Source organism: Macadamia integrifolia, chromosome 7 (genome assembly GCF_013358625.1).
Source record: "Macadamia integrifolia cultivar HAES 741 chromosome 7, SCU_Mint_v3, whole genome shotgun sequence".
Taxonomy (NCBI): domain Eukaryota; kingdom Viridiplantae; phylum Streptophyta; class Magnoliopsida; order Proteales; family Proteaceae; genus Macadamia; species Macadamia integrifolia.
In genome coordinates this window covers 12,714,912-12,730,523 of record NC_056563.1, presented here as the reverse complement: position 1 = coordinate 12,730,523, position 15,612 = coordinate 12,714,912, and the positions used below count along the sequence as shown (strand labels likewise).

Below are 15,612 nucleotides of genomic sequence, written 5' to 3'. Positions count from 1 at the left end.
CAGAATCAAGTGAAATGGAGGAAGTAACAGGAATCTACCCTTACCAGAAATGGAGGAAAGGGAGCCATCAACAACCTTGACCTTATCTCTACCGAAACAAATAGAGTAGGTATCATAATAATGGGATGTACCAGTCATATGATTTATAGCACCAGAATCAATAACCCAAGATGGAGCTGTGGAAGGTGTAGATGAGGAAACTTGCAAGACTGAAGCTAAGGAATCTGGCACTGTAAGTGAAGAAGGTGATGAGTCAACCAATTGTGACATGACCTTGCGGAATGCTACAATATCCTCCCTATTAAGGGAACTGTGCTCTACCTATATGCTAGAAGTAGGCCTGTAGTATCAGTCTCAGCCTGAACACTGTGGGCTCTAGCTCCCCCTCTACATCCACCACGAGCACAACTAGATCCACCACGCATACCAGGGGGACGGCCATGAAGAACCCAATATCTCTCTTTGATGTGCCCAGATTTCCCACAATAATTACATCGTCTGCCATCTCCACGAGGTGGCCCTTGGCCTTTGCCACCACCACGCCATTTTCTCTGAGATCTAGTAGTAAGAGCTGACTGCTCAAGAGGGGCAGGGGTTGGTTCCATGGCCACCTGCCTAGTCTCCTCAATCTACAGATAGCTACACACTTCATCAAGGGATGGAAGAGGAGACCAGCCTAAGATTTGTGTCCAAATTGGCTCATACTCAGGATTCAAACCACCAAGCAAGATAAGAACACACTGCTTTTCAAGTGTTCGGTAAACCTTAGTTTCATCTTTAGATTGGACAATTGGAGGTCCCTATAGTGATCATACTCTTCCCAGAGACTAATGACAACATTGTAGTACTCGGAAATGGTCCTATCCCCTTGCTTTATAGTAATGACCTTTTGGAGTAGTTGATAAACCTTATCTGAGTCACCCACACAGTCAAAAGTTTTGGTAACACTGTCCCAAATGTCCTTTGCAGTCTCTTTCCTCATAAACCTCATTCCAATTTCAGTTTTCATCATAGTTGTCATGGCGTCGCCAAGGCGGCGATTTGGCATCCTGGCGGAAAAAGAAATTCATGGCAGTGCTACGATTTACGTTACTCACAAATGGCGGTCGCCATTGGCTGATAGGCGTCGCCATGACACTGCCATGGACGCCAAGTCACGCCTGATTCACTAGGCGGTCAATTTTTTGTAAAATGCAGGGTGATTTTGATAGGGCTATGTTGATTTTTGATGATTTGATGTTATTTAATGTTGGTTTTATATGTTATAGGGTATATACTGTGGGCTTGTAACATGCTAGATAACTTTAGAGAATAGGGGAAATAAAAAAGTAGCATACTAAATAACTTTAGAAAATAGCAAAAATAAAAAATGACACATAGGCAATTTGACCGCCATGGCAATGCCATAATAGGCGATTCATCGCCAAATCGATTAGCCACCCCTCAACTGCCTTGGATGAATTTGACGCCGTGACAACTATGGTTTTCATAGAGAATATCAGCCAAGTCATAACAGTGGAGTTTTTAGTCTCCCATTTTGGATATGATGGGTCACTTGGGCTAGGAGCTTTAATGGTACCTGTAACCATAGTTTTTAAGGCGGTAAGGCGACGGAGGCGTCTGAGGGTCTTTCAGAGCGCCTTAGCAATAAGGCAGGCATAAAGCGTCGCCTTATCGACTAAAGCGTTCCTGTGTAATTTTTTTTATAAAACCAATCTATTTGGCTCAAATCCTAGTTGAATCCTATTACTCATATGTTAAATAAATATTAAAGGTTTATATTCATACTAATGAAAACAAATCAATAAAGTGAATAAACTAAGTTCATCTTCATCAATCATCAATCATCAATCATTAATCATCATAACATATTAACTTATAATATAAATACATAATTATGAAACAAAATTATAAATATAAAGAAAAGAAGACATAAAAAATACAAGTATTTATTATACTTACCTCTATGATGCCAAAATGGGTGCCTAAGTCCTAAGGTCATCCACTATATTTCTACTCCCGTCAAAGAAGAATGAAACTCACCGCTGCCAGAGCAAAATGGTGGCCTGGATCAATGGTTCTTCCTTGTTCCTTGATTCCTTCTCAAAGTCCTTTCTTAAAACCCTTGATAAAATCCAAACCCCATTTGTGAATCGTGTTTTTGTTTTTTGTTTAGGTTATTTTTGATGGAGTAAAGTTGATCCCATACATCTCAAGTGTTAACAAAACCATACACCTACCAATAAAAAATCTATATTTGGAATCTTCATCAAGTAATTTTAAAATGTGTTTTAAAAAAAAAAAAACCCCATAAGGCGCCACTTCACATAAGGCGGAGCACTGCCTTACCATCTCTAGACTGCATCAGCACCAAGGCGCTGCTAAGGTGTCGCTTTACCAACGCCTTAAAAACTATGCCTGTAACATACCCAAGCTTTCCTCTACTTTGCAAGAAAAGCTTCATAGAATGAGCTCGATCCAAATAGTTGGTGTTGTCCGACTTTACAATTGAAATTTGAGTAGTTGGGTTATCAAATGCAACAAGAGTAGGAAGAGCAGCACTACTCGATGCACTGGTTGAAGATCTCCAAATAGGGCTCCAAGTCCACTGTCTTCAGACATATTGTTGAGTCACACACAAGGTGGGGAATACACACTCTACCCATATTTTCCTTCCTGGTACCCGAAAATTGTTTCCAGCAAGCAAACCAAGCATATACTTCAAAGAGATTCACACCATCCACATTCTTTGAGGTGTAGAATCATAACATAGGAGCTCAATAGTCCTAAACATCATACCTTACAAACACATAGCAATCAGAAGCATCACAGACCTCATTTTAGAGACAAAAAGGCAAAAAATAGGGCTGGCGGTACCCTATTCCAAGGGAGAAGTGAGTTGTATAGCCACAACTCAAGGAGGCTTGTAGCGAGACCAAGAGGGGTGAATACACCTTAGGGCGACATAAATGGACCTAGTTTCAGCTCCAAAGCTGACCAGATGAGAGAGAGAGAGAAATAAAAGAACCAAGGCTGGTGGTGACCTTACTTAGGCCTGGTTTTTCTTATTGCAACCTTCAAGTGTCTCTTTATTCAAAGGGAGACCTCCCTTGGTGTCTCTATTGGCTCCTTACATGCCTATCTCAATATTTCTTCAATCTTCTCACATAGAAGTTCCTTTCCTTGGAACCCATTTGTAACCTAGGGTTCCAAAGAGAAGAGAAAGAAGGAAGAGACTTATAGCTCGACTCTCAGACCAACCATACCGCTCTGATACCAAGTTAGAATATATGGATGGGAAGAGAACAAGGACATGAGAGTTGGAGAAGAAGACGAGATGAATGGTAGAATCGTGTGTTGAGAGTAATGCCTCTCACACACAGATATATTACAAGTAATTACACTCACCTCCCTAGGGAGGTAAAAAGTAAAAAATAAATTATAACATGAGTAGTAACCTAACTAGTTCCCAAACTGCTCTTAGAGCAACATAACTAATATCTTTAACATGTAGCGTGATGCTTATTCTGCCATTCTCGCGGGGAACGCCTTAGCACAATATTGATAATATAAGGTTGTAGAATCCATGTTAAATTGGTTTGGCTAGGGTTTTTGGATGCCGGCTGCTGACTTGACACACCAAGGCTAGGGTTTTCCGATGCTGAATGCAGACATGATGTACCAACCCTCCTTTTTCAGGGCTTGAGACCAGTAGCAAACGTAGGCGGAGTTAAAAAATTTAACTTTTATTAAAAACTAAAAAACTTTCATTTCTCTCTCTTGTTTTGGCTTAGAGGATGAATGGAAAAGACGTACAGAGCCTACCCCTTGTTGTGAGCCACCAACCCTCCCCCTTTCCTTGAGCCACTGCCCTTGGCAACGTCTCCTTCCTGCTGGCGCCTCACCCCTTCACCCCTGCCTTCCTTGCAACCCCATCCTACCACCTTCAACGTTCGCCCCATCCCCCTCTGCAACCCCATCACAACCCCTCTTTGCCATTGTTGTCATGACATCTAGGAGACCCAAGGTGTTGGAGGGGGGCTTGGACTCCTAAGCGACACCAACAAAGCGTCCACTTAATTGACAAAGACGCTTGGACACCTAAGAGATGCCTTGACAACTGTTCTTTGTGCAACTTTTGTTCCAACCCCTCTCTACTACCCCCGCCCTACCCCTTTTGCAACTCCCGCCCCTGCTCCACCCTATCCCTTCCTGTTGGTTATGCGAAGGAAGAAGACCATAGAGAGAGAATCTCTTCTTAGAAGTGGACTACCAAATGGATATCATGTTCTTGAAATTATTTTCAACTGATGCAACCAAGCAAATTCAATTTTTGGACCAAAGACCTATTTATTGACTTTTTCAGGAAATAAATGAAAAATTAAAATAGAGATTATACCAAAGAGGACCTTAATGATCATTCTTCTTCAAACTTTCTATTCATGTACAGTCCAACATTACACTATCAGTTCTTCATTTCTTCGGTTTCTTTAAAACCTAATTGGCTCTAACTCTTTTCCCTACTTCTTTTGTGTAATCTTGCGAATCTGAAATCCTAGGCTATCTTAGAACATCTGATTTGTAAGAAAAGGACTTAAATGCTTTTCCTGTTTTCATTGAAAATTTTCCCTCTATATCCCCTCTTTTGCATAATGGTCAGATATTCTTTCAAGGAAAGAAGGAAAAACAAGGGTTTTAAGTATTGATATGCATCGGTGTATACGTATCGTATCGGACCTTATTGATATGATACATACCGATACATACCGAAACGTGAGCATGACATGACTTTTAAAGAGGTCTTTTGTTCCTTCTTTTCTGCCAGCAAAAGTGAAAATCAAGTTGGGATCATAGTTGTTAAGGTGGTTTGGCCTTATTGTATTGCATTGCATTGCATGTTGCCTTATGTTTGGGCACCTATTTATGCCAAAAGTGAATATGAAGTTGGGATCATAGTTGTGAAGGTGGTTTGGCCTTATTACATTGTATGTTGCCCTATATTTGGGTATTTATTTATGCCAAATATCGTTTAAGATATATTTGGTTTATATTTGTTATTTAATTTACTTAAGATATTATTCATAAATAAACAAATACCCCCTATTTGAATCCAACAAAAATATTTTAAAAATCAAATTCCAAAAGGATAAAAGGTCAAACCCCCACTTCAAGAACAAAAATTGGATTTTTTGTCTTAGGGACAATTTTCAACTTTCAAATGCTGGGGTTTTTCTCAATTCTGAAAATTTTGTAAATCTTATTATGGTAAAAACATTGTTAAAATGTTCGGTAAAATAGTCTTTTGTTTTGATGTCTATAAAATTATTTTCATTCAGATGAGTATAACAGTATTCGCACCCTTTAAAACAAGTTTGACTGGAACATAACTTTGTCATTACAACTTAGATTAGTAATCTTAAGACTTGTTAGAAAGCTGGTTTTGTGCTATACCTTATATAAAAAGTCACATATAAAAATAAAATCATTTGACCAGTTGAACTTATTATAGAACAAGAGCATTTCTCTAAATGTTGATTTTTACGACTTAATGTTGATTTTTGATGATTTGATGTGGCATGTGGTTTAATGTTGATTTTTTATGATACAAGGTATATGTAGCATATTAAATAATGTTAGAAAAGAGGAAAAACAAAAAATAACACTTGGGCGCCTTGGTTCACTTTGGTGCCGTGACAACTATGGTTGGGATTCCATATATTGGCCATAAACAACTGCAAAGCAAGGATTCAACAAAGTTTAAAGCAAGGATTTAAAGCCTCAAGGCCCTCAACTCAAATTGTTTTTGAAGAACAGATCACTTTTTTGAACAATTTCAATTGAATATACTTGACTCTCAGTGCAATGCTCCCCATTTTAGTGTTTATGCAATATACATATTATATTTAATGTTTTTCACTGTTTTTTATGCAAAACTGTATAAAAAGGTGTTTCCTATCCATTTATGTGCGTATCTTAGCGTATCTTCGATACGATACGATACGATGACCGATATCGATACTTTAATCCTTGGGAAAAACTATGATAAAAGGCTAGGGAATTTAATGCCGCTTTCAAGGAGTGTCTTCCACGTAGGTATGGTTGAATGAAGTTATTCTATAAGTTAACAACGTTGAAATATTAGCCATTTGGGAGGGCCATTCTCCTTATAATTTTCTCTTTAAGTATATGTATTCTACTAATGGTTATCAATTTTTTTTTTTTTTTTTTGTGAATGAGAATTCATTACCAAAAGGAGGGGGGGGGGATATACAAACATTGACAAGCATGAGGGCTTCTTTAGAAGGTTCTATTTTTCTTTGAAGCATAAGTTTAGACCTAGACTAAGAACCTCTTTTGCTATTAATAAACGAACTTGCCCAAGGGGGACTAAACGCCCTCAAGGGGAGAAGAAGAAGAAAAGAAAAAAGGGGGGGGGGTAGAGATATAAGCTCCAAAGGGGAACAACAAAGCCAAAGCAACCAAGCCCCTTAGGGGTGACGTAGGTCGAGCTGTCGAAAAGAGGATTAAATGCAGGCCCAATTTTGGTGCAAATCTTGTTCTCTACTTCAGCCATCAACCTGGACAAATAATGGACTGATATGTATTATTTTGAGTGTCCAGTTGGTTGTATCGGCCATGGGTTTTATATTTTGGGTTTACTTTTGTAATGGGTAAATTCTGTAAGCCCAAAAATTGGGGATTTAAGTCCTATAGGGGATTAATTATTTATTTTATGTTTTTTCAGTCAATAAGAATATTAGGTATCTATATTTTGAGTATTCTAGAAGTACGTAATTATGTTTTTGTTCTTTTATTAGAGAGCAAGTATTGCTATTATGTAGTTTTTTAGTCTTAAGTCAATTAGTTTCTATTTTCAATTGTTTCCTATTTTGGTTGTTTCTATGTAATTGAGTCCTAGCCTTCACTATCTATAGAGGCTTTTGAATTGCAGAGAATAAGAAGTTGAGTAATGATATTTTGTAAGGTTTGCTAGCTGGTTTTTTCCTGAGAAAGGATGTTTCAACAACTGAGGGTGAGAGAGACCCAGGACTGAGAGAGTCCACCCCACCCACATCTGTCCCTTCTATACTTCCATTCTCTATATCTACTCTTATTCTACTTCTATTTATTCATTATTATTGTGAGAACAAAGTCCCAAGACTCCCAACCGTTGCTGAACAGAAGAGCACACGACTAGGCTACTAAATCCAGTTACAGGGCTTTCCTGGGAAGAAATGTGTATCTCCCAAATCAGATCTCTGATTGCTGCAGGATTTTTGAGGGTTTGCTGAGGACCTTAAGAGGACCAAACAGTCCAAATTTGAGGATCATCTGATGCTTCCAACTCAAGTTCTTGAAGAATCACCAAAAGTTTCCCTTTTCTTGCAACCTACATAAGTCTCAACCCAGCCAGCAGAATATGTTCAATTTTTTATGGTTTGTTTTCCCATATAGAACCTCCATTCCATCAAAATTTCAGCCCCAATGGAGTCCTATTTGGTGAGATACAATTTCTGCAACTTTCAACCTAAATCTAAGTCTGTTGTCAGATTGGTTCTTATTGTTGAATATGATCTATTCTAATTCATGTTGGAGTTTATGATGGATCCTACTGGGACTGATTACCTTGGTAATTAGTCTGATTTCAAAGGGGGGGGGGGGAGGGAGAGGAGGAAGGAGGACGGAGGGGAGACCCCAAGAGACAACAAAGAGCTCTTTCCTTGGGGAGTCCCTAACATAGAGGTGTGGGAGGGCAAGTTTGGAGTTGACGTTAAAGTATATGTCATTCCAAATCCTATCGAATGATCAGGAATTGGAAGTCCATCTACAAAGGTTGCGCTCCATCTAGATGTGAGAGAGCAGCACCAAAGGCAAGCTTCCCAGTGGTATCACATATAGACTTGCCGGTGAAAGTCATATCAATCCATATCCATTCTCTTCTCAGGGGGAGGGTAGTCCGGCTGCTAGGCCAGCACTAGCAAGAACACTTTTCCAAACCTTGGAGGTGAAGGGACACTCAAAGAAAAGGTGATCCACATCTTCAGTGCCATTCCAACAAAGGCAATAGGCGGGTGGGACATGAATGTGGCGGTAGATGAGGAAGGCTTGGGTTCGGAGACAGTTGGAAAAGACTCTCTAGACAGTGAAGGAGTGGTGAGGAATGTGGCCTTTGAACCAAGCAATCTTGCTCCTAGGAACTAAAGGAACTCTAGATCGGATCAAATCCCAAGCCGAAAAGAAAGAAGGAATTGGTTGGAAAACAATGGGGACCAGATGACCCTATCCTCTCTAGAACTGAAAGAGGAAGGGGTGGGGGGGAAGGGTTGGAAAACAAACAAGTATGTGTCAGAATTGGTTGGAAACTTGGAATGGAATATGTGATTGTATTGAGCTCCCATTGCAACTCCGCTAAGCCCTGTTAGTGTTGCAAAATGTTTTGGTTTCGCTGGTGGTTGAAAAACATAGGGAAAATGAAGTGCATTTCAGATTCTGTTTTAAATGTCAGAAACATTTCATTCAAAATGGAAAAATTTCATGTTGTCTTTTCATACCTACAAAAAATGAAACGCACTCCTCTAGTTCAAGTACAAATTTAGAGCTATTTTGACTCGTATTTGAGCTCTGTTGAAATTATCAAAATTGATTTTGAGTGCAAAATTTTCAAAAAAATGGTGGGTATATGATATTCCCAATGCATCTTAACTGTACCCATATCATCAAAAATGGAATCTTTTGTTATGCTATTTTCTTTTTAATTCATAACTGAGAACAGCATTTTTCGCATATAACTATCAAAATTAGAAAGTCAAACATGTTTATATGATAAAATGCAGTATGTTATAACTCAACATTCATTATGTTTATGTTTTCTCACTCTTATTTCATTAGCCCTTATGTTTTCTCACTCAGAAAAAGGATTTATTTTCTGGTTTTTTTGAACTTTAATTGAATTTTTGGTGTATATATATGATTAGATAGCTGATGAAAAATTATTCTTTGGACGAAGGAATAGGAATCAAGTCCAAAATAGATATAATTTCATAAGAATCTTCAACAGCTAATGCATTGTATTTCTCTATATTGGTCTAAACTTACACGACAGACTGCGTATTTAGGTTTTAAAATGATAAAAGTCATTTCAGATGCATTTATTTTGTATGCAATCACTCCTTTATGTGTACTTATACCCATTCATTAAAGCTTCATCTTTAGACCAAAAAAAAAATAAAATTAAAGCTTCATCGAAAGATGGGGACTTCCACTTTTCATTAAATTTATCAGATATCAATTAGGATTTTTGATGAAATATATTCCTTTGTTAGGAACCTTGGCCCCATTCCATCTACTTGGCATTAACTGTACAAACTCATAATTTCTCATACCTGAAAAAAATCTTGAAAAGTGTTTCAAACTGATAGCAGTTTATCAAAATTCAGTTGGCTCTATCACATCAATTACCTTGTAGACAGTTGAAGTTATCTTAAAAAATGGACTTCAAACTCTTGAAGCAAATTACGATAAATTTACTAATTTTCTTTGATAGATCTGATTGCAAACATGTGGTATGTACATGAGGTTTAGTAGGCAGGATGTTATATATCCCATGACAGAACAGTGCCAATAATAATTTATCACCAGACTCAGTGTCAGAGTGAAGTAATGCTGGGGGCTTCATTATCCTTGCAAAGCGCAATTCTGCTATTAGACACGATTCTGCCTCTGTGAGAGATTGTTTGGAACTAAACCAAGAAGGAACTGGATGTCTGTCCATCCTTGGGGGTTGTCTCCCAGACAGCTGGCGAGTCAGACTGAAGTGGTTTACAGGTAGAGCCAACTCAACTTCCACTTCACCAAGCTTTATCCTTATGCTGCCTCAAAGCAACTCAGGAGCAATATCAGATTTCTCATTTGGGCATATAAAGCTTAAAAACGACGAGGGAAGTTCTCAAATAACTCTGTAAAACTATGCAAATACATAAATCAATTCAAGTACACGATAAAGACTTAATGATTCAAACTCTCCAATACTCCATTGTTACAACACTGGTAATACCACATAGAGTTACAGGGTGGGTTGAAGCGACCACAGTGAGGCCATCGGTGTGAGCCATTTCTTCAATTTGTACTGCTGCCGTGCCCATTTACTGAAGTAGATCTCATAGTTTTCAACTTCTATGCACCTATTCTTGAACATGTGCAAGAAAAGCCAATACCTTGGGAAGGAGGAGGCTCATCACCATCCTATATGAAGACAACCTCTATATGTCATATATGTCGTTTGGATTGCTTAGCTGGCCATTCTGTATATAATTACGTAACTTCAACAGCTTACCGTCATACCATGTCCTCATCGAGTTGGTCATTTATACTGATATTCTTATGATGATGATGGCTGCGCTAAGGTCAATAACCACAATAACCATGGGGGTCATGTGAAGACAAGTAGCCATGTACTAGTCGTACATTATTATTTTTAGTTATGGCTTCTGTTTTAATACCATTACTAATACAATGGAATCAATGCGACTATTGTAAAATTATTTCATTTTAGTACCAATATGGTATTTTCTATTGCTATGTTTTATAAAAGTTAGTGTTGTATCATTGAGCTACTATGATAAAGTATATTTTATGAATGTTAATGAAATAAATTATTTTATGTTAATTTATTATGATAAAATATTGTTGCAATTGTCACGTCTATTATTTGTTCAGAGTTGGAAGATAATTTTGTGTGATGATTGCTGATTATGCTTATGCTATCATATGCGATTAGTTATTATTACTTTTTACTGCTTTCGTTTGAATATTTTTTCGAGTTTTCAATGATTTGCATGTATGAATATCCCATCTTTTGTAAACTTCCACCAATGCCTTTTTTTTTCTTCCAGGCATTACGGACTGCTTTGAGCAATAGATTGGCAAAAGTGCAAGGGTTCCTATTCCGTGCTGCTTTTCTTCGACGAATTCCTTCCTTTTTACGTCTGATCATTGAAAACATTATCTTATGTTTCCTTCGATCAGCCTTGTCTTCTACCTTGAAGTACATAACAGGAACACTAAGTTTACGGTTCAGAAAAATACTGACTGTGCTTATTCATGCTCATTACTTTGAGGTAATTCCCACAACATTGGATCTATAATCTTATGCATTTTTTTTTCTTTTAACAAGATTTTAGTTGTTTTGTTTCATTAGAGTTTACTTAGGCACTGTTTGATAACGTTTATGCTGTTTCTGTGTCTAAAAACAGCAGAAATGGATTTTCACGTTTCCGAAAACAAATACAAACCTGTTTCTCGAAGCTTTTTTTGCAGACATAATGCCACTAAAAAACCTAATAGTATCATCGGATGCCTAAAAAGGAGAGAGGGTTCGGTTACCTCTTTAAATACTTGAGAGATTTATCGGGCACAATAGCCTTTTTTTTTTCTCTCAAATTCGTTTCTATAAACGAGGAAACAAGTCTTGTTTTGTCAAAGTCGTTTCTAGAAATGTAAATAGGCATAAATTTTGATTTATGTTTCCAGAAATGGGTGAAATGGAATAACTTTATTGAACGCTTTTTAGGGTGTTTTTCCGTTTCTGGGAACTAGAAAACGCAGAAACGGAACATTGTCAAATGGTGCCTTATTGATCTATTCTTTTTCTTGATAAAATTCTCTGCTGTTGCCATTGAGTTTTGGGGGGGGGGGGTAGGGGAAGGGAATTTGAGGATATTTCCTTAGATTTTTTCCTCTTTGACCTTGAATTGCAATTTGCCACTGGGTATCAATTGAATGGTTCATTTGTCCTTCCTCTTCATACTTCCATTAATGGAGGTAATATGGTGGTAGCTGTATTCTATAAAGAAATATCTTATGTTGCTCTTTTTTATTTTTTATTTTAGGATACAAATGTAGGCTAAATTTAAACCAAGGAAATCCAATTAGAATTTATCTTAAATAAGATCACTGGTTATAGGGGGATAACCACCACAAATAGAAAATTGTCTTTTTCAGGATTTGGTGACGAAGAGGATTATTGGCAATGGACGTGAGGAGAAATTGATTTTTTTTTTTGGATGAATAAATATATATAAACCCAAAGAAAGGGGGGGAAGAGAAGGGCGGTGGCACTTGGCCAACTAAAGGAAAACACCCGATCAAAAAAGGGGGCCTATAACTATAGGTACAATCCCTCAAAGGGGGGAGGGAGAATGGCAGAAGGGAGATTCTAGGAAGCAATAATAAGCCTGTTCCTTGGTGAGTCAGGGACCAAGCGATATGGGAGAGCATTTCAAATCCTTTCGAAAGAGCGAGAGTTGGACGTCCATCTACGAGTGTGCCTCTCCATCCAAAGGTGGTTGATGGTGGCACAAAAAGCTAGCTTACCAACAGTATCACAAATGGTGGGTTTGTGAAAGGTCATATCAATCCAAAGCCATTCCCTGCTAAAAGGGAGGACTCTTTTATTAGAGGTTCAACAACGAGAAAGAACTTTCTTCCAAATGGTGGAGGAGAAGGGGTAGGAGAAGAAAATATGGTCAACATCCTTAGTTCCTCTGCAACAGAGGCAGCAGACTGGGGAGACTTGAATGTGATGATAGATGAGGAAAGACTGCGTCAAGAGGCAGTTGGTGAGAGTCTTCCAGGCTGTGAAGCTGTGGCGAGGAATGTGGCCTTTGAACCAGAGGACTTTATGCTAAGGGGCAGTATGGGCTTTAGACCTAACAAAGTTCCAGGCAGAGGAGAAGCTGAACATATTAGAAGGAGAAGGATTCCAGAGAATGGTATCCTCCCTCTCTCTAGCTAGGGAGAAGAGGAGGAAGAGAGGTCCAGATGCCAACCAATGAAGGGGGAAGGGGAGAGGGGGCTCATCCATCATTAAGGAAGACGGAGGAGATAGAAGCCATCCTATCCAATCCCAAGGAGTAAAGAGAAGTAGAGGCACTATTCCCAATGGAGTAGGTGATAGCCTCTAACACCAGAGGCTTTAAGCTAAGAATGCCTCGTTAGACCCAAGAGGAGTCTGGACTCGAAACAGTGGACGAAATGGAATATGATTTCAGGGGATAGTAAACCCAAAAGACTTAGATGCTATTCTTTTTATAGGTAACTCTCCATATCAGCTTGAGGATACCCACCAAGTTCATATCTTTGATATGCCTAAGGCTAAGACGACCTTCGGCTTTAGGGAGGCAGATAGAGCTCCAACTGTAGGGGTGAAGGAACTTGATGGAGTCAGATCCTTTCTAGAGAAAAGAACTGATGAGGGATTCCTATAGCTTTAATGGTTGGGGGGAGGGAGGATAAAGATACCAGACCAGTAAAGATTCATAGATTGGAGCACAGATATGGAGAGCTCAAGGCGACCCGCATAGGACAATAGTTTGCTTTTCCAAAGCTGGAGTCTCTTCTGCAAGAGATCAAGGACTGGGGTGTAGTGATGGGCTTAAAGCCTCGTGGGAATGGGAGGAAGGCCAAGGTATTTGACAAGGAGAGAGCCAAGGGAGAATCCCGTGATATCGAGGAGACGGGCTTTCAAAGTCTCAGAGATCCCAGAGGTGAAAGACAGGATTTAAGAAGATTAATACTGAGACCCGAAAGGCTCTCGAAAAGGCGAAGAGAAGACATGATGGAGGAAATGGAAGTGGGGTCAGCTTTCAAAAGGATCATGAGATCATCCGCAAAAGCAAAATGGGTAGGGGAGATGGATTTGCATTTGGGAATGGGCGAGATGAGTTAAAGATCAATGGAGGATTGGATGGATCTAGAGAGGACTTCTAGGTCAAGGGAGAAAAGGAAGGGGAAAGGGGGCAGTGCTGTCGGATTCCCACCAATGAGGAGAAATAGCCCGTAGGAATACCATTGACAAGAACAGAGAACCGCGGGGTGGAAATGCAGGCGTAGATCCGCCAGACAATTTGGTGGGAAGGACATTTGGAGGAGGGTGTTGGAAAGAAAGGGCTTTACGTTCTTGAACCCCATAGACCTACCTTGCCTACAGTCATTTCTATGTGTGTGGTCGGTGTGAAAGCAGTACTGTGGATTTTGTGATGCTTTGGCATCAACGCTTAGGCCACCCATCTTTTGTTGTTATGAAAAAACAATTGCCACATTTGTTTTCTTCTTTTTCTTCCTCCCATGTATTTCAGTTTGAACCATGTATTTTTGCTTAAAATTGTCATTCTTCTTATCTATATCATGGTAATAGATCCACTATTCCTTTTCATATTGTGCAGTCTGATATTTAGGGACCTTCTCCCACTGTTTCTTTATTTGTTTATTTTTTTATTTTTTTGATAGGTAGGGAGGGGATGTGGATAACAGCCAGGAGGCTCGAACTCAAGACCTCTTGGTGAGCATGGACTTTTTGCACACCACAACTCACCAACTGTGCTAGGCAGTTGTTGTTAAAGAAACAACCATTTTTTTTTTTTGTTCATTTAAAACAAAATTTTAAGTTCTTTTTTTTTTAATTTTTTTTTATAGGTAGGGAGGGGATGTAGATAACAGCCAGGACTCCTGGTGAGCATGAACTTTTTGCGCACCACAGCTCTCCAACTGCGCTAGGCAGTTATCGTTATTTTATTTGAGTTGTTGATGATTATTCCCGGTCCACTTGGACTTTTTGATGAAACATAAGAGTGATGTCCATGATATCTTTAAAAAATTCTATCGGTCGGTTCTTACTTAGTTTTCTACTCGTATTCAAACTGTTCATTCTAATAAGGGTGAATACATGTATGGTGGACTCCAATACTTTCTTGCCTACATCAATGAAGTTGCTTGTGTTGACACACCCTAATAGAATGGGGTGGTTGAGCGAAAAAGTCACCATTTATTGGAAGTCTCTTGTAGTCTCCTCTTTGGCATTTATTTCCTAAGAATTTTTGGTTTGATGCCCACTAAACTCCTTGGTTCCAAATCCCCTTTGAAAACCTTGTTCCCTCAGGCTTCTGCTTTTTCTCTTCCCTCTAAGGTGTTTGGGTGTGTTTGTTATGTCCATTTTCATAAGTTTGCTCTCACTAAACTTGATTCTAGTGCTTTCAAATGCATCTTTCTGGGTATTCCCCCTCTACCAAATGCTATCATCCCTTTTCCCGTCGGCGGCGACTTCTTTTCAAATTTGTCACCTTCTTTGAGTTTGTTCCCTTTTTTGCTCTTTTTCAACATCCTCTTCAGGGGGAGAATAGTAGGAGTGGAGAGGCTACTGATGTCATTCCTTTTCTCACCCCCTTGCCTTTTACTCCATTTCAGCTTGATTTTGTGAAACATAAAAAGGTGAATATATTTTATATTTGTGATAATTCAGGTGTTGGTTTTGATAAGGATAAGAAGTTGCATGTGTATAAAAGAAGGGAAAAGAAGACTTTCTAAGAGTCCTCTTTGTATTCACATCCTTAGATCCACAGTGCACCTTCCTCAATCAGGTAACATTCTTCCTCCATCTTTTAATTTAGATCTTCCCAATGCTATTCGAAAGGGAAAGAGAATTTTTACAAATCCTATAGTCAAATTTGTTTCCTATGATGCTCTATCTCCAACAGGTTTTGCTTTTACTATTTCCCTTTCCTCCATCTCCATTCCCAAAAATGTCATTAGGGACTTATCTGACCCCAAGTGGTAGCA

General features: G+C 38.8%; 1 protein-coding gene across 1 annotated transcript in view; it reads left to right on the top strand.

Moving 5' to 3' along the window:
* Positions 1 to 15,612, top strand: part of LOC122083829 (ABC transporter D family member 1-like) — a 76,564-nt gene that overhangs the window by 27,803 nt on the left and 33,149 nt on the right. Inside the window, exon 4 of the mRNA XM_042651737.1 lies at positions 10,893 to 11,117. Coding sequence (XP_042507671.1) covers positions 10,893 to 11,117 — 225 coding nt within the window. The remainder of the gene's footprint in view (positions 1 to 10,892; positions 11,118 to 15,612) is intronic.